At 36.5% G+C, this 19,355-nt stretch overlaps 1 protein-coding gene across 5 annotated transcripts in view; it reads left to right on the forward strand.

Annotated features, from left to right (window-relative positions):
- The window catches only part of LARP4 (La ribonucleoprotein 4), a 66,566-nt gene that overhangs the window by 13,763 nt on the left and 33,448 nt on the right, over nt 1–19,355 (forward strand). For 4 of the 5 annotated variants that reach the window (XM_082850560.1, XM_082850564.1, XM_082850563.1 and 1 more), the window contains 7 exons: nt 3,187–3,334; nt 3,958–4,110; nt 6,823–6,898; nt 10,306–10,442; nt 11,926–12,029; nt 12,908–13,018; nt 13,792–13,845. In XM_082850560.1, coding sequence (XP_082706686.1) covers nt 3,187–3,334; nt 3,958–4,110; nt 6,823–6,898; nt 10,306–10,442; nt 11,926–12,029; nt 12,908–13,018; nt 13,792–13,845 — 783 coding nt within the window. The remainder of the gene's footprint in view (nt 1–3,186; nt 3,335–3,957; nt 4,111–6,822; nt 6,899–10,305; nt 10,443–11,925; nt 12,030–12,907; nt 13,019–13,791; nt 13,846–19,355) is intronic. The other variant, XM_082850561.1, reaches the window with a different exon arrangement.

The following is a 19,355-nucleotide window of genomic DNA, read 5'->3' on the forward strand; positions in this document are numbered from 1 at the left end:
CAAGGAATTACATACCTAGAGGTTTTTAAATAATACCTGGGTACCTGTCCTGGTGGGGCTACCTGGTGGTACTATAAGAAAATTGGTTGCTTATTCCCTGAGCTAATTAATGATATGAAGTAGTTGTGAATTAACATCTCTAAGCGAAGATGTTGCTTTGGTTATTCATCTTTGGTGCTACTTTAAAGATGCTTTTGCTCCCTTGCTACGTTTGCCATTTTGTTATTGGTTTTGATGTTTATTGTAAAAGCTTTTAGCAGCCCTGAAATCAAAAAGCCAAGAACCACTCCAATGTAAGACTTCCATTTTAAACAGGCACATGAAAACAAGGAAGATTGTATCAACTCTGATTTTCTAGCACATCAGAAGGGTAAATACAGTAGTTAAACATTAGTTGGGTTCTTTTGTTTGTTTTGTTTTGCACCTATGCCTCTACTGTTCCATTCAAATAGACAGTTGAAAGTGTACTCTTGGCCTGGTTTATATTAATAGCTGAAATAGAAGAGGAAGACCCAGTTTCTACCTTTTCTTCATTGAGCCCACTGCCTGGTTGCAAAGAACACTTACTTAAATAAACTATTACAGTGGTAACAAAATAGAAGTATGTACAAATAACAAGAGGGAAAGAGGAAGTAGTGACCAACACACATGAAGTTAGGTGTCCAAGGTGTGTAGAAACTATAAGGAGTTTTGGTAGAATAGGCATTATACATACACACACACACACACACACACACACACACACACACATATATATTTTTAAAACTTGCTTGTTTACTTTTTTTACCTAATGAAGGTTTTATTTATTTATTTATTATTATTTTGTTTGGCTGTGTTGGGTCTTTGTTGCTGCACGCGGGCTTTCTCTAGTTGTGGTGAACAGGGGCTACTCTTCACTGTGGTGCGCGGGCTTCTCATTGCTGGGGCTTCTCTTGTTGCGGAGCATGCGGGCTCTAGGCGCGCCGGCTTCAGTAGTTGTGGCTTGAGAGCTCTAGAGCTCAGGCTCAGTAGTTGTGGCTCACAGGCTTAGTTACTCCGCGGCATGTGGGATCTTCCCAGACCAGAGCTTGAACCCATGTCCTCTGCATTGGCAGGTGGATTCTTAACCATTGCACCACCAGGGAAGTCCCATTATATTTTTTAAAATAAGGAAACTGGGGTCAGTGATTGCACAGTTACTGGGTGGAAGAGTAAACTTGATCTTTGTCTGTTATACCATAGTTGCCTCTCAATTGTTGGAATTTCTATTCAATTTTGCTTTTTTAAAAAAAAAATTATTTATTTATTTATTTATTTATTTGGGGCTGCATTGGGCTTTCGTTGCTGCACGCGGGCTTTCTCTAGTTGCAGTGAGCAGGAGCCACTCTTCGTTGTGGTGCGCGGCCCTCTCACTGCGGTGGCCTCTCCCACTGCAGAGCATGGCCCCTAGGCGCCCATGCGTCAGCAGTTGTGGCTCGCAGGCTCTAGAGCACAGGCTTAGCAGCTGTGGCGCACAGGCTTAGTTGCTCTGTGACATGTGGGATCCTCCTGGACCAGGGCTCGAACCTGTGTCTCCTGCATTGGCAGGCGGATTCCCAACCACTGCGCCACCAGGGAAGTCCCCAATTTAGCTTTCTTAAGACAGTATTGGTACTTTTAAAGAAATATGAATTTGAGATTTTGGAAAACAACTGGGAAGGTGGTTAATTTTTAAAAATTATGTTTTAAGCAGAGCTTTAAGCTGGTAAGAAAGCAAATGAAATCTTCAGACCAAAAAAATCAGGAAGTACTACTCCAGAGAAAGAAGCAGGTGTTAAACCTAGGTCCTGCCCCTAATGCATCTGTTGATCCTTAGTGGCCCAGAGCTTAGATTTTCATCGCAGTGCTTAGAGACAGGACAAAAGATAAACTAGGGGAAAAAACAGCTTTCTCAGAGAAAAGGAAAACTTGTCAGCTTTAGCCTTGGCTCTGGGTTGGTGGAAGGAGGGGTCTTATTCTAACCACAAGTCCTCTTTGATGCAAAGTAGGGCTAAAATTCCCTACTTGTTCTCCAGAAACCCACGTTGAAAATTTTAAGTGATACCAGATTGGTAGTCTTCCTGTGCAGTCATCCAGCAGAAAGAAAACAAATCCTCTGGGCTTCCCTGGTGGCGCAGTGTTTAGGAATCCGCCTGCCAATGCAGGGAACACGGGTTCGAGCCCTGGTCTGGTAAGATCCCACGTACCGCAGAGCGACTAAGCCTGTGCGCCACAACTACTGAGCCCGCGTGCCACAACTACTGAGCCCACATGCCTAGAGCCTGTGCTCCACTACAAGAGAAGCCACCTCAATGAGAAGCCACCTCAATGAGAAGCCCGCGTGCCGCAACTAGAGAAAGTCTGAAGGCAGCAACAAAGACCCAACGCAGCCAAAAATAAATAGATAAATAAATTAATTTAAAAAAAGAAAATACACTTTCAGGACAAATGAAATAATGCATTGTACCATAAGGCAGAATGCGGTTTTTGACTTGGGAAAAAATTTCCACTTACAGAATCATTCAGACTCTTTATCACAGCTTAGATGGCAATAAAAATTGTACTTTGGAAAATTGCTGTAGATAACTCAAAAATTTGTTCTAGGTACTCAAACACACACTAACATCAAAGATATGTGAATAGTTTTAATAAATTTAACAATGCTTGCAAGTAGGTTGGGGTAAAGCAGTATTTCTATACTAATAGTATTTTATAAAAATATGTTTTTATTGTATAGGTAGCTAAATTTTACATATAAACATTTCAAGTTCATCTGCTTAAAAAGGTTTATATTTTCAGGTTGAGCCAAAAACTTTAAAATATTGTTTATTTAATATTTATTATTAGATTACATAATATTATTGGGGATTTTCTTCACATTTAAGTAATGGAAAAGTTTTGTCTAAATTTATAATTATAATGCACTGACTTTTTTTTTTTTTTTTTTTTTTTGCGGTGCGCCAGCCTCTCACTGTTGTGGCCTCTCCCGTTGCGGAGCACAGGCTCCGGATGCACAGGCTCAGCGGCCATGGCTCACGGGCCTAGCCGCTTCACGGCATGTGAGATCTTCCCGGACCGGGGCATGAACCCGTGTCCCCTGCATTGGCAGGCGGACTCTCAACCACTGCGCCACCAGGGAAACCCTGCTCTGACCTTTAAAATTAACAAATGGATCCTTTTAATATTTAGCAGGTAACATCTAAAGGAACTGGCTTAAATCCTAATGCCAAAGTATGGCAAGAAATACCTCCAGGAAATACTGATGCCACTCCAGTAACTCATGGAACTGAAAGCTCTTGGCATGAAACAGCAGCCACATCAGGGTCTCATCCTGAGGGTAAGTCGTAAATATTTCATCAGATTGAATCACATTTTGGTTAAACATACGGCCAAACCTGTTTATAGAACTTTTAATACATTCTTTGATTATTTGATAAAATATATTTATAAATGTTTAACATGTAATTTGTATACCATTCTCGTTTATTTCTAGTACAAATGGATTGTCACTAATTTCAGACAGTAGCTGTATCTTTGGGTTCAGCATTTAACCCATGTACAATATGGTATTTTTAAATTAGTTTTGATCTACCATCATTGCCAGTGTTACTTACTCACTGTTTGATCTTAGGCAAATGACTTAACCTCTCCATGCTTGTTGCCTTCATCTGTAAAACATTAACAATAGCAATTAATTTGGCATTGGTTTTTCTGAGAATTAAGTGAATAAAGAACATGAAGCTGTCTTATACATAGATAGTACTATGTAAGTTTAAGCTATTGTTAATCATTTTAGCTTATCCATAATGGTCAAACTTACCTCCTTTGGACTCTTACTTAAAATCTTGTGGATATTTTCTCAATTGCTAGAATTCTTTAAAATCTTGTTGTGCCCAGAGTGCCTAAAGATAGGATTTTAAAGAATTACTATTCACTTCCAGTATGTTTTCTTTAATACAGGTAATAGAGAACTTGCAGATGATATGTGTAAGGAATATGAAGTAATGTATTCATCTTGTGAAACCACAAGAACTACTACAGGCATTGAGGAATCAACTGATGGAATGATTTTGGGACCAGAAGATCTGAGTTACCAAATATATGATGTTTCTGGTAAACTTTATGGTTTTGTTAAAATGAGAATGCAGTATGCTAGTCTTTTTCCCCCTCCAGTCTCTTTATCATTGTTCTAGTAAACATGGCATTGATTGGTCTATTTTATTATTTGAAAAGAAGTTTATGTTAATGAAATATTAGGTGACTTTTATAAATACTGTTTTCAAATGGCCAAACATGAACATTGTAATTTAAAAAAAAAAGTTTATTTTAAAGATCTTATTAAAGGAAAGTGTGAAATTAGAGATGAAAGGAGAAAACAGTCAATATAGTTAAAAAAGAGACCTAAATTACAATCTTTCAGAGTCCAAGTTTCTTGATCTATTAGTTGGGATCACCGCAAGTTCTGTCAATTTTCCCATCACTTTTGTCAGTGTGAAATGCATTTATAAATGTGAGATTGCAGGGATTAATTTTGAGAAAAAGGTTGTGTTATATCATAGTTCTACTACAGTTCAACTTGTGAGATATGTTTTTTTTCACATTCATTTAATTAGCATGGATTATTAATTGCTTGGACTTAAAATGGATAAAATTTAAAAGAAACTAAAGATAGACTGTAGAACCTGATTACCTAACTTTATTTTTCTAAGTTCTAAAGGGTTTCTTTGGAAAATAAGTGTAATAGGGAGTAGGCATCTCTGTCACTGCTTAGTTCCCTGGCATTAGTCAAGGTATATAAACCTTTGTTCTCAGTTTATTTATTATATATATCTGGATTAGATTTCTAAGGTCGGTCAGCTTGTAAGTTGATTTCTGAAGTAGAATGGGGTGGTATTTCCATATAATAATTTAAGGTGGTTAGGTTTTGCTCCCTCCTTGTTATAATATACCTATCCTGGCTACTTTGAACTTAGAGTTGGTTTAAGTGAATTGGCAACCAATTGGTATTTTTAAAAGTTTGCTGTAATAACACTGAAAGCTTAAATGAAGTTATTATTCATTTAGCCAGCATTTGGGTGGATGAATTTTATATTAGAAGGGTTGCATATACTACATAGAAATAGAATGCTTCTTATTTCATTTTTAATGAAATTAATTTAATATCTAATATTTTGAATCTTGAGTAGTAAGACAAAATAGTGGTAAAATCATGCACAAAATTTATCTTTACAGGAAAATATAGTGCTCTAAAATTAAGCAATGAAAAGAGTATTAAGAGATAGAAGTGGGTTTTTTTTAATTGAAGTATAGTTGATTTACAATGTGTTAATTTCTGTACAGCAAAGGGATTCAGTAATACACACACACACACGTTCTTTTTTATATTCTTTTCCATTATGTTTTATCACAGAATGTTGAATATAGTTCCCTGTGCTATACAGTAGGACCTTGTTTATCCATTCTTTATATAATAGTTTGCATCTACTAGCCCCAAACTCCCAATCCATCCCTCCCCTACCCTACCTCCCCCTTGGCAACAAGAAGTCTGTTAAGAGATAGAAGTTTAAGGAGTGTGACTAACATCAGATTTACTACCGATAGTACAGATGTGGAGCCATATATATATCCCACTTTGTGTAGTTCCTGTCTTCAAATTTAGATTACTGTTACTTTTGTTTATGTATATAAATTTATTTGTTTTTTTGGCTGCGTTGGGTCTTCGTTGCTGTGTGTGGGCTTTCTCTAGTTGCGGCATGTGGGCTTCTCACTGCGGTGGCTTCTCTTGTTGCGGAGCACAGGTTCTAGGCGCGCAGGCTTCAGTAGTTGTGGCTTGAGGGCTCAGTAGTTGTGGCTTGAGGGCTCAGTAGTTGTGGCTTGTGGGCTCAGTAGTTGTGGCTCACGGGCTCTAAAGCGCAGGCTCAGTAGTTGTGGTGCACGGGCTTATTTGCTCCACGGCATGTGGGATCTTCCCGGACCAGGGCTCAAACCCGTGTTCCCTGCATTGGCAGGCGGATTCTTAACCACTGCGCCACCAGGGAAGCCCCTAGATTACTATTACTTTTTTTTTTTTTTTTTTTTTTTTTGGCGGTACGCAGGCCTCTCACTGTTGTGGCCTCTCCCGTTGCGGAGCACAGGCTCCGGATGCGCAGGCTCAGCAGCCATGGCTCACGGGCCCATGACCAGGTCATGAACCCCTGTCCCCTGCATCGGCAGGCGGACTCCCAACCGCTGCACCACCAGGGAAGCCCCACTATTACTTTTGTTCTTTGAGTTTTCATTAAAGGAATAAATAGTTATCACATTTTTTTAAGTATTTAGGATAATGTTTTACAATATGGTATCCAAGTGCTTTTAGTATTACCGATGATTTGTTAATTACTTGATAAATATGTAATTTAAAAACTGATATGAGGGCTTCCCTGGTGGCGTAGTGGTTGAGAGTCTGCCTGCCAATGCAGGGGACGCGGGTTCGTGCCCCGGTCCGGGAAGATCCCACATGCCGCAGAGCAGCTGGGCCCGTGAGCCATGGCCGCTGAGCCTGCGCGTCGGGAGCCTGTGCTCCGCAACAGGAGAGGCCACAACAGTGAGAGGCCCGCGTACCGCAAAAAAAAAAAAAAAACTGATATGAAATCTGTCTAAAGAAAGAAGAATAGATAGGTTAAAAGGTAGACCTGTGTGTATCTGAATTCTAAAAAGAATAAAAATACAGTTTTCTGGTGATTTTAATTTGTGCATACTTTGTGGCTTACTCTGAAAACAATATGTAAAGTTTACTACCTATGGTAATTAGGTATTAACTTTTCCCCTCTTGTTTTCAACTATCAGGAGAAAGCAACTCAGCAATTTCTACAGAAGAACTAAAAGAGTGTTTGAAGAAACAATTAGAATTCTGTTTCTCACGGTACACTATCATTTTTAAATTGACCTTTCTCCGTTTTGAATTGTTTGATTAGTAGATGTGAAATACCTATGAAATAGAATGGAAAAATGGTTTTAATTTCCTTTGGTGATGTATTTTGGTATCATTCTTCAGTATATTTCTTAACTAGATTTAAAGATGTGGTCTCCAGTTGATTATGTAAAGGGTCTAGTCCCAGTAGAAAGATAATGAAATTTCTGTTGGATATTTTTCCTATAATCATATTCATTTTTAGGGTTCTCTGTGTTTTTAGTAGTTTGCTCTTGTAATCTTTGAGCATAGAGTTATTTTTAATAAGATGTGGATGGGTATAGAATTTATATTACCAGTTTCTTCTATTAAATAAAGAGTTCCTTCAGGCAAACATTTCAAGATACCTTATTTACAGATAAGAATTAAGAATTATGTAGGTATATTTATAGCTTAGATGTATAAACCTTCAGTATGTAGAACTGCCCCTTCCAAAATAAACAGAAGTTTGGATATGCGTGCAAATGTAATGCCTTCTGTTTTTTGGAGGAGGACCAGTAAACCAATTTTTTAAGCTAGAAACCTGGATTTTATCATAGACTTCTTTATTTCCTTACATATAATACAGTCTTGACTCAGTTTTAATTGATTCTTCATCCTGAATATCTCCCTTTTCTTCTCCACCTTTTTCTTCTTTGCCTTTATAGTCTAGTACAGGCCCTAGTTTTATGAAAACAAGACCCTTCCAGTCAGTTGTGCCTATGATGCAATTCATTTTGTCTCCCATACTTGTCATAGTTATTTTAAAATCTTTGCCTACTAGCTGGATCATTTGTGTGTCTGCTTATATTTGAGGGTTTTTTTCTCTTGATTGTCACAATTTCCTGGCTTTTTGCATGTCTTATAAATTTTGATTATAATTTGGACACTACATATGCTGGGCACTACATATAAAAGAAACTAGAAAGCTGCAGTGCCATAATTTTTCTCTCTAGACAAGAGTTGAGCTTTCTTCTGGTAAGCAGAAGCAGATTGATTTCTTCAATCCAGTTAAGGATTGAGCTGAGTCAGGGCTGAGCAGCCACTTTAATTAGACTCGATCGACCTCTGATTTATCTCTGTTCCTTAGGCATGACCTTCTTAGGCTTTTGATTTAGAAGTTGGCAGGTTTCTGTTACCTCAGTTGTGAAACACCAAGGGAAATTTAGTTCTGTTCTTCAGAGGTTTGAGATGACCTCTTTAGCCTCTTACCCTGTACAGCTTCAAAATCTGGCAAATGTCTTGTCAGGGAGACCTGTCTTAGGTTTGATGCAAGGTTCCTTCTTCTACTGGGGCTTCCACAAGACCACAAAGATTTTACTCTGCTTTTTCAGCCTTCCATCTTTCAGGGTCCCAGCCTTCCATCTTCCTCCTTAGAACTCAGTAAATGTCATATAGAGGAAAATCAGCTGTGTATTGGGGGCTCCTTTAGCTTCCAATTCATAATACCAGTCTTGTGCAACTGCCTAAAATAAAGCTCTACTAGTTTCTTTCTGGTCCAGGATCTGCAGATATCCTTGGAAAAGAAAGATTATCTTTCTGGAATTTCATTTTGTCCTTGTAGCTTCTACAGTTTTTATCTCCAAAAACATGATTTTTTTGTAATCTATCCAAGTTTTTTTAGTTGTTGCAGCATGAGCTCTGGCTTATCATGATCTATCACATCCTACTCAGAACTACGATACAGTTCAAACCAGCCGGGTAATTGCCATTTGTAGCTCAGTAGAATTGCCACTAAGACATATTAGGTATTAGTCATGAACATAATAGGTATTAGTCATAATCCTCGATGTTATATATCTATTAATTTGACTTACTTCTGACAAGGTAGTTTCTTTAAGGGTGTGTCATACTGTTTTATAAGGAGAGACTGGCTGAAAGTCTGAGTTGATTTAGGCTACAGCCTTTTAGTTGAACAATATTATGTTTACAGTTGTCTTATTTTCAAGTTCTTAAAGAATATCTGGTTGACTAGTATGTTCCTTTTTTTTTAATAAATAAATTTATTTATTTTATTTTTGGGTCTTTGTTGCTGTGCGCAGGCTTTCTCTAGTTGCGGCGAGCGGAGGCTACTCTTCGTTGCAGTACGCAGGCTTCTCATTGCGGTGGCTTCTCTTGTTGTGGAGCATAGGCTCTAGGCACCAAGGCTTCAGTAGTTGTGGCACACGGACTCAGTAGTTGTGGTTTGTGGGCTCCAGAGCGCAGGCTCAGTAGTTGTGGCACACGGGCTTAGTTGCTCTGCGGCATGTGGGGTATTCCCGGATCAGGGCTCGAACCGTGATCCCTGCATTGGCAGGTGGATTCTTAACCACTGTGCCACTAGGGAAGCCCTGTTCTTTCTTTTATGCTGAAGTGAGTTTAACTGTTACTGGTATCCTCTCTATTCTTTTTTCCCCCAAGACAAATAACCACCACTTGTTGACAATTGTAACCGTAAAAAGGTAATTACTACTCTATTTTAGTATAATTTGAATGTAAAGGCCTGGACCCTACTCTTTGCCAAGTACCAAGGCTTTGTCATTTTGAATGACAAAGATCCTTTGTGGAACCTGTATTCTGACTGGGGGAGACAAAACAATAAACATAATAAATAAGCAGCTTAGAAGTGTGTTAGGTGATAAGTGCTATGGAAAAAAGTAGAGCGGAATAAGCAAGGGAAGAGGGGAATCAGGAGTACTTGGGTGGTTTCAGAATAGGGTGGTCATTGAGAAGGTGGCTTTTAAGCAAAGATTTCTAGCTGTTTATAACCAGACTGCTTCAAAGGTTTGATGTAAATAACAAGACATGAATTTGATTCTCCTTCAGTTTGTTGAACAAGATTTTATGTGTAAGATAGAGCATTTGTATCTTCTTTTTTAAAAAATGTATCTTAGTCTTTTGTCTTAATTTAAAATGTTTTATATTTATTATTTTAACTTTATTATTTAAATTTAAATAAAAAGTCAAACATACCTATTAAAAAATGCAAACATTAAGAAACTGAAAATCCTCCATGATCCAACTCGTGGTTTACATTACAATTTTCTCCATATGCATATTCTAACATCAGTGATAAGGTATTTATAAGATGGAACAAAACTGTATGTAATATTTTGTAATATACTTTAATGTTAAGCCTCTTTCCACATCAATATAATTTCATAAATTCCTTGTTCAAAACTGTTGGGCCCAATGTATTTGGGGATTCAGAAACTTTCCAGAAGTTGTTAGAATGTATCTGTTGTATATTACGTATTTTCATAGTTCACTCTGTTATTTCTGATAGCATAATTTTGTTTTCCTAGGTTTAGTGACAAAAGTTAATAAGGCATCTCTTTTCTTTAGGTGCTTTTTAAGATTTGTTTGTTTTATAGGACTGTTGCTTCTCTTATTCCTTTCAGAGAAAATTTGTCAAAGGATCTTTACCTGATATCTCAAATGGACAGTGATCAGTTCATCCCAATTTGGACAGTTGCCAACATGGAAGAAATAAAAAAGCTGACCACAGACCCTGACCTAATTCTTGAAGTGTTGAGATGTATGTAAATCGTACCTTTTAGCTTACTTTTAAAATCAAAGATTAAATATTCTTTTGACTTCTGATCATGCAGGAAATTGTTTTTAACTCCATATTTTTTGCTATTCTGTGCTAATAATTTATCTGTTTTTATTGACTGGTACATATATAGCTTGTATATCAGTTCTGTACCTTGGTTGTTCATCTTGATACCCATTTACTCAAGTATAAGCAATTAAACCTCTGTTTTCTGGGCTATTAGAAAGCTATATGTGTCATTATCACACCCTGTAAAGCAATCTGTTTCAAACTTTTGAACAAAAGTAATAAGTAAACTTTATATCACAACCCAATACACACATACACACAACTGAAATGTTAATAGTAGATTAATACTAAATGCTTGAAATGAGTTCATTTCTTTTATTATAAAATTGTTTTCACAACCAATTAAAAGAGTTGCGACCTGCAGTTTGACAAACACTGCTCCAAAGTTTGGTAAAGAATTTATATTTTAGATTGAGGCTTAAGAATTTTTAGTGGTGTTTGTGTCTTATATCAGCATTTCTTGGTAACCTCTCTTATACAGGTTTTGTTAACTACTTGAGTAAAGGTGGATCTTCACTTTTTTTTGAAATTCGTTGAAATGTTTGAAAGTTAAATAAAGCAAGTCCAGTAATAGACTTACATGGGAGTAGGAATTTCCATTGTCAGAGGGATAAAAACATTTATGAAATCTCTGATCGGTTTGTACAGATCAAACCAGTCTTGATCTGGTTTGACCAGATCTTAAAATGACCCAGTCTTGTCAACATTTAAAGAATTTGCCAAGAGACAGAATCTCCTACCTCCAAGGGCTGAAACCTAGCACTTATACACAGGCCTTCTTCCTTAACAACTACTTTTATTCTCTCTACTTACCTGCACAGGAAGATGTGACATATTATCCTTTGAAGGGACTAGAAATAAAAGTTTTGGCTTGTGGTACTACCTTCATTCTATATTAACTCAAAACCAGCATCTGAAAGAAAGATTGTAATCATTTATATATAATTTTTGGTTTTAAGTGTTTCTCAGACTTTAATTTTAAGGAGAATTTTTTCACATATCAAAGCTCATTACATTCCCTAGAGTAGTGTTTGGCTAATGCAGTACATTGATTTTACTTGAAATAAAGAATTTGGTAATTGTATACAGGGAAGTGCCCTATGAGATATAAATATTGTATACTCCTTAAAGGCTTCTTTTCAACTCCAACACTGTGCCACGTCACAAAATAAGTACACTGAGTATTTGTGCAATGAATAACATTGGACAATGTTCTTTGCATATCAGTCTCAAGATACTTTATTGTAACTGTGATCTTTGATTCTACAACTTAATTTCTTTAAGATGTTAGCCTCTGCTAATTTATTCAGTTGGAAATTGAAATGAATAGTTTTTTAATGGAATTATTAATATCACTATTTTTACACTTTTGAATGAAACTTCTTTAAAATTTCAGCTTCTCCCATGGTGCAAGTTGATGAGAAGGGCGAGAAAGTGAGACCAAGTCATAAGCGTTGTATTGTAATTCTTAGAGAGATTCCGGAAACAACACCAGTAGAGGTAAATCATTAGTATTGTTAAAGCTAAATATTCTTAACTGTTTATTTTATTTTCTGTAATTTTTAATAGATTTATTTATTTTTGTTTATTTTTTTGGCTGCATTGGGTCTTCGTTGCTGCGCGCGGGCTTTCTCTAGTTGCGGCGAGCGGGGGCTACTTTTTGTTGTGGTGCATGTGCTTCTCATTGTGGTGGCTTCTCTTGTTGTGGAGCACAGACTCTAGGCGTGCAGGCTTCAGTAGTTGTGGCACACGGGCTTAGTTGTTCTGTAGCATGTGGGATCTTCCCGGACCAGGGCTCGAGCCCATGTCCCCTGCATTGGCAGGCAGATTCTTAACCACTGTGCCACCAGGGAAGTCCCTCTGAGTTTTGATAATCATCTTTTTCTAAATCCATATATTTTTTTGAGTTTTAGTTTTTAATTAAATCAGTTATGAAAAACAAGATATCTGTGCACAGTTCATGTCTGTGACTGTTGTAGACAGAGCATTTGGAGTAAATGAAAATGCATAAAATACTTCGCACCTAGAAAATGTTAATGTAGGACAGTCCCCCCACCCACCCACACCTGTTTTTTTGGACAATGACAGGACTGGTAAGATTTTACTCTTAAGCAGAATTTAGCTTGCCACTAGGATTGAAATAATACTTCAGTTTTGCTGATTATAAAATAAGCTTTCATCCCTAAATCATGCACAAAATTTGCACTATAACTATGCATGTTCTTGTTTCAGAGTATAATTCTACTCAACAGAAAAATGGGCAGAAGGCGTAAACAGTTACTAAGTAAAGAAATAGAAAGGACCAAAAGACATGAAGAGGAAAAAAAATGCCCATTTTTGATATATTTTTAGAGTTAACTGAAGATTTTCTTTTTTAGGAAGTAAAAGCTTTGTTTAAAAATGAAAACTGCCCCAAGGTGATAAGCTGTGAATTTGCACACAATAGCAACTGGTATATCACTTTCCAGTCAGACACAGATGCACAGCAGGTGAGAAGAAAACTTTTCTTCTGATTTGAAGTCCTGGTGATAAAAGCAGTAGTGTATATTTTAATTGAGAAAAATGTGTGCTTACAGTAATGTTTGTAAAGACTTTGGAGAACCTTGTTCACCTTTTTGGTGTTGCTTATTAATTGGTTTCCTTTTTGATGATCTTCTTAAAGCTTTTTTTGTTTCAATTTAAGAACAGTTTGTTTCCTATCAGTAAAAATATTAACAATTTTTAAATTAACATGGGGATCAGAGACTATGTACTCAGTAGTTAGTATTCCTATTACAGAGTAGGCCCGCAATATATATAACTTCCGTTCTGATTCTTGGTATTTTGACATAATGATTTTACTCTTAATTGTTATCATGGCCTATTTAAAGATAAGAAAAGTAATATTCCTTTGAAACAAAAATTTCTATAATAGCCTTTTAAAACCTTGTACTGATTTTTTTTTTAAATTCTTCATCTTAGAAGGCCCTCCGAACCCATTTTAAAATTGATATGTAGTGATATTTTGGGTCTGTTTTGAATTTTGTGAGTATGTGTCAGTAGTAATCCATAGTAGTTTAATATACAATAAATGTGAACTGTAGCTGAAGTCTTAAATTTTTACTTTTTCATTCCCTGTCACCTGCATAATGGGATCACCTTCAGAATTTTTTATTGTTTAGTTTAGAGATAGTTGCAATTACCAAAACTCTCTTGATAGAATAATGATGGCTTTAATGAAATGTTTGAATCTAATGAAAGTTCCTTCCTGCTTTGTTAACAGGCTTTTAAATACTTAAGAGAAGAAGTTAAGACATTTCAGGGCAAGCCAATCATGGTAAGAAACATTTGTTAGTCCATCATGAGACAAGAAGGTTTTTGTTGTCTGTCTATTAACAAACAAAGATGAATAACATTTTATAAAACCCATAATGATTTTAAAGAAATTTCTGGCTCATATGAAATGCTATTTCAGGAAATTAGTGATAGAATGTCAAAATACTTTGTAAACAGCAGTTTCTTCTAGAAGTATAACTTCAGACAGCATGAAGTTTAAGTTAGATGCTGATTGACAATGTGTAAGATAATCATAGATCTCAATCCTGCTCTTAGGAGCAGGAATAATTTTTTAGTAACAAAGGTGGAAAACATTCTCAGTACTTTCATTTCAATTAGCTGCATCACTGCCTTAATACTCAGCCATTTGGGAACCAGGAAATTGTCGTTGATGACACTTGCTCACAGTTTACATGTCTAATCTGTTCTCACATCCTATGAAATCTGCCTTCAAAACTTCTTTCAATCATTACAACCATTGTTTAGGCTTGAGCAATTGGAATAGCCTTTTAGCTGTTAGGCCTTCAGCTTTCCCCTCCTTACAGTCCATCCTCCACATTATTTTAAGTGTGAAAGTAATACCTATATGTGGTAAGAAAGTCAAATGATTTATAGTAAATAAGTTAATTAAATCTCCCTGTCCCAGATTCCTCCAGTCATTTTCCCTAGAGGTGATGAGAGAGAGCAGTTTTTTCTGCACCTATGTAGGAATTTTCTTTCTGTCTTTACGTGAATGGAAATGTATAGTATATACACGCCTATTCTTTTCTCATAATAGATCTTTTCATTCACCATTGTTACAGGTATACACTTAATATTGTTCCGTGATTTAATTATTAAGTTGTTGTTCTATTTACAAATAATTTGTAACATATGCTTTCTTTAAAAGTTTTTTTTATTGTGATAAAATATGCATACATACAATTTACCATTTTGAAGTGTACAGCTAACCCAGTGGCGTTTAGTACATTCACATTGCTGTGCAACTATCACCGGTATTTATTTCCAGAACTTTGCAGCATCCCCAGAAACTCTATACCCATGAAACCATAACTTCCCATTCTTCCCAGCTGCTGGTAACTTCCCTTCTAGTCTCTGTCTTTCTGAATTTACCTATTTTAGATACCACATATAAATGGAATCATGCAATATTTGTCCTTTTGTATCTGGCTTATTTCACTTAGCATAATATTTTCCAGCTTCATCTATGTGGAGCATGTGTCAGAACTTCATTACTTTTTATTGGCTGAATAATATTCCATTGTATATATATACCACATTTTGTTTATTCATTATCTATTGAAGGATGCTTGGGTTGCTTCCGTCTTTGGATTACTGTGAATAATGCTGCACAACTATCTGAGCCCCTGCTTTCAACTCTTTTGGGTATATACTAGGAATTACTGGGTAATATGATAATTATATGTTTAACATATTGAGGAATGCATAACTGTTTTCCAAAGCAGTTGTATCCTTTTACATTCCCACCAGCAATGGAGGAGGATTCAAATTTTTCTACATCCTTAACAACACTTGTTATTTTTGCTTTCTGGATAAAGCCCTCATCCTAATGGGTAGAAAGTGGTATCTCATCATGGTTTTCTGCTTCATTTTCCTAGTGACATATGATATCGGGCATCTTTTCATGTGCTTCTTTGCCATTTATATGTCTTTTTTGGAGAAATGTCTGTTCAAATCCTTTGACCATTTTTTAAATTGGGTTATTTGTTGTTGAGCTGTACCAGATCTTTATATATTCTGGATATTAAACTCTTGTCAGATATATGATCTGCAAATATTTTCTCCCATTTTGTGGGTTATCTTTTTTACTCTCTTGAAGTGTCTTTGAGGCTCAAAAGCTTTTAATTTTTATGAAGTCCAATTAATTTTTTTGTTATCTGTGCTTTTGTTGCCATACTTCATATGGCAACAAATCCAAGATCATGAAATGTTTCCCCTATGTTTTCTAAGGGCTTTATAATATTAGCCTTTCCTTTTAATTGAAATATAGTTGATGTACAATATTATGTTCATTTCAGGTATACTACATAGTGATTTGACATTTGCATACATTATGAAATGATCACCGTGTTAAGTCTAGTAACCATCTGTCCCCATGCAAAGTTAATATAATATTATTTAACCATATTCTTTTTAAAAAATATTCATTCATTCATTCATTCATTTATTTTGGCTGTGCTGGCTCTTAGTTGGGGCACGCGGGATCTTCATTGTGGCATGCGGACTTTAGTTGCGGCATGTAGGCTTCTTAGTTGCGGCACGCAGCCTCTTAGTTGCGGCACGCGTGCGGGATCTAGTTCCCCGACCAGGGATCAAACCCGGGCCCCCTACATTGGGAGCGTGGAGTCTTAACCACTGGACCAGCAGGGAACCCCCTGACCATATTCTTTATGCTGTATATTACATCCCCATGGCTTATTTATTGTATAACTGGAGGCTTGTACCTCTTAATTCCATTCACCTATTTACCTGCCCCACAACCCCCTCCCCTCCGTCAACTACCCAGATGTTCTCTGTATCTATGAGTCTGTTTTCATTTTGTTTTGTTTGTTTTATTTTTTAGTTTCCACATATAAGTGAGATCATGTGGTATTTGCTTTTCTCTGTCTTACCTCACTTAGCATAATTACCCTCTAGATCCATCCATGTTGTCACAAATGTCAAGATTTCTTTTTTTATGGCTGAGTAATACTCCACTGTGTATATATATCACATCTTCTTTATCCATTCATCTATTGATGGAGACTTAGGTTGCTTCCATATCTTGGCTGTTGTAAATAATGCTGCAGTGAATATAAGGGTGCATATATCTTTTGGAATTAGTAGTTTTGATTTCCTTGGGTAAATACCCAGAAGTGAAATTGCTGGGTCCTATAGGAGTTCCATTTTTAATTTCTTGAGGAAGCTCCATACTGTTTTTCCATAGTGGCTGCACCAATTTACAATCCTACAAGTGCACAAGGGTTCCCTTTTCTCCACATCTTCGCCAACACTTGTTATTTGTTGTCTTTTTGATGATAGCCATCTGACGGTTTTGAGGTGGTATCTCACTGTGGTTTTGATTTCCATTCCTCTGATTATTAGTGATGTGGAGCATCTTTTCTGTCTGTGGCCATCTGTGTGTCTTCTTTGGGGGGATAAAAAGTCTGTATTCCGGTCCTCTGCCCATTTGTATATGGTGTGAGAATGTAGTCCAATTTGATTCTTTTGCATGTAGCTGTCCAGTTTTCCCAGCTCTCTTTAAGAGGCTGTCTTTTCCCCGTTGTTTATTCTTGCCTCCTTTGCCTTAGATTAATAGGCCAAATATGTGTGGATTTATTTCTGGGCTCTCTCTGGTTTCATTGATCTGTGTGTCTGTTTTTGAGCTAGCACCATACTATTTGATTATTGAAGCTTTGTAATATAGTTTGAAATCTGGGAGCGAAATACCTCCAGCTCTGTTTTTCTTCCTCAAGATTGCTTTGGTATTTGAGGTCTTTTGGTATCCATACAGAGTTTAGAATTACTGTTCTATTTCTGTGAAAAATGCCCTTGATACTTTGATAGAGATTGCTTTGAATCTGTAGATTGCCTTGCTTAGTTTGGTCATTTTAACAATATTAATTCTTCAGTCCATGAGCATGGTGTGCCATTTCGTTTGTTTGTGTCATCTTTGGTTTCTTTCATCAATGCCTTATAGTTTTCAGAGGATAAGTCATTTACCTCTTTGGTTAGATATTTTATTTTTTGATGCAGTTATAAATGGGATTGTTTTCTTAAAATCTCTTTCTGATAGTTCATTATTAATGTATAGAAGGGCAACAGATTTCTGTGTATTAGTTTTGTATCCTACAACTGTACTGAATTCATTTATTTTAATAGATTTTTGATAGCATCCTTAGGCTTTTCTGTATATAGTATCATGTCATTTACAAACAGTGAGAGTTTTACTTCTTCCTTACCAATTTGAATTCCTTTTATTTCTCTTCCTCGTTATTGCTATGGCTAGGACTTCCAGTACTATATTGAATAAAAATGGCAAGAGTGGGCATCCTTGTCATGTTCCTTAACTTACTGGAAATGCTTCAGCTTTTCGCCATTGAGTATGATGTTGGCTGTGGGTTTGTCATATATAGCCTTTATTATGTTGAGGTATGTTCCTTATATACCCACTTATTGGGAGTTTTTATCATAAATGTTAAATGTTTAATTTTCAAAAGCTTTTTCTACAACTGTTGAGATGATCATATGATTTTTATGTTCAGTTTGTTAAAGTGATATATCATATTGATTTATTTGCAGATATTAAACCATCCTTGATCCCTGAGATAAATCTTACTTGATCATGATGTGTGATCTATTTAATGTATTGTTGAATCCTGTTTGCTAATATTTCGTTGAGGATGTTAGCATCCATGTTCATCAGTGATATTGGCCTGTAGTTTTCTTTTTTTGTGTCTAATTTTGGTATCTAGGTGATGCTGGCCTCATAGAATAAGCTCAGAAGCATTCCTCCTTCAATTTTTTGGAATAGTTTAAGAAGAATAGGTGTTAATGCATCATTAAATGTTTTGTAGAATTCCCCTGTGTAGCTGTCTGTCTGGTCCTGGGTGGGTGAGATTTTTGCGTCCACCCTTTAGGAGCAGATTCTCTGTTTCCTACAATCTTCTCAGTGTCCAGTATGCAAGCTCCACTGATTTTCAAAGCCAGACCTGGCGCCTCATCTTCTTGTTTTAGGACCCTCAGCCTGGGGAGCCCGATGTGGCATTTGGACCCCTTGCTCCTTGGGGGAGGAACTCTACATTTGTGATATTCTTCCTGTTTGTGGGTCACCAACCAGGGGGTTTGGGTCCTGACTATGTCTCATTTCCACCCATTCTACCCATCTCATGCTTCCTTTTTCATGTCTTTAGTTGTGGAAAATCTTTTCTGCTAGTCTTCAGGTTGTTGTCGTAGATACTTGTTCTGTAAGTACTTGTAAATTTGGTGTGTCCATGGGAGGAGCTGGGTTTATTTCTGGGTTCTCTATTTCCATTTGATTGATCTGTATGTCTGTCTTTATGCCAGTACCACACTATTTCAATTACTGTAGCTTTGTAGTAAGATTTGAAATGAGAAGTATGAGCTGTTCAATTTTACTGTTCTTTTTTAATACTGTTGAGGGTATTCAGGGCCACTTGAAATTTCATATGAATTTTAGGTTGGAGTTTTCTGTTTCTCCAAGCAAATGCCGTTGGGACTTTGATAGTACACTGAGTCTGTATATCATTTGAATATTGTTGTCATCTTAACAATATTGAGTCCTCCAATCCATGAACATGGGTTTCATTCTATTTATTTAGGTTTTTCATTTCTTTCAGCAATTTGTAATAGTTTTCATTGTATAGGTGATGTATTCCTAAGTATTTTGTTCTTTTTGATATTGTTGTCGATGGAATTTTCTTAATTTCCTTTTCAGATTGTTCATTCCTAGTATATAGAAATAAAACCATTTTGAGTGTTGATTTTATA

The sequence above is a fragment of the Leucopleurus acutus genome, assembly GCF_964270905.1.
Source record: "Leucopleurus acutus genome assembly, chromosome: 11".
NCBI lineage: Eukaryota > Metazoa > Chordata > Mammalia > Artiodactyla > Delphinidae > Leucopleurus > Leucopleurus acutus.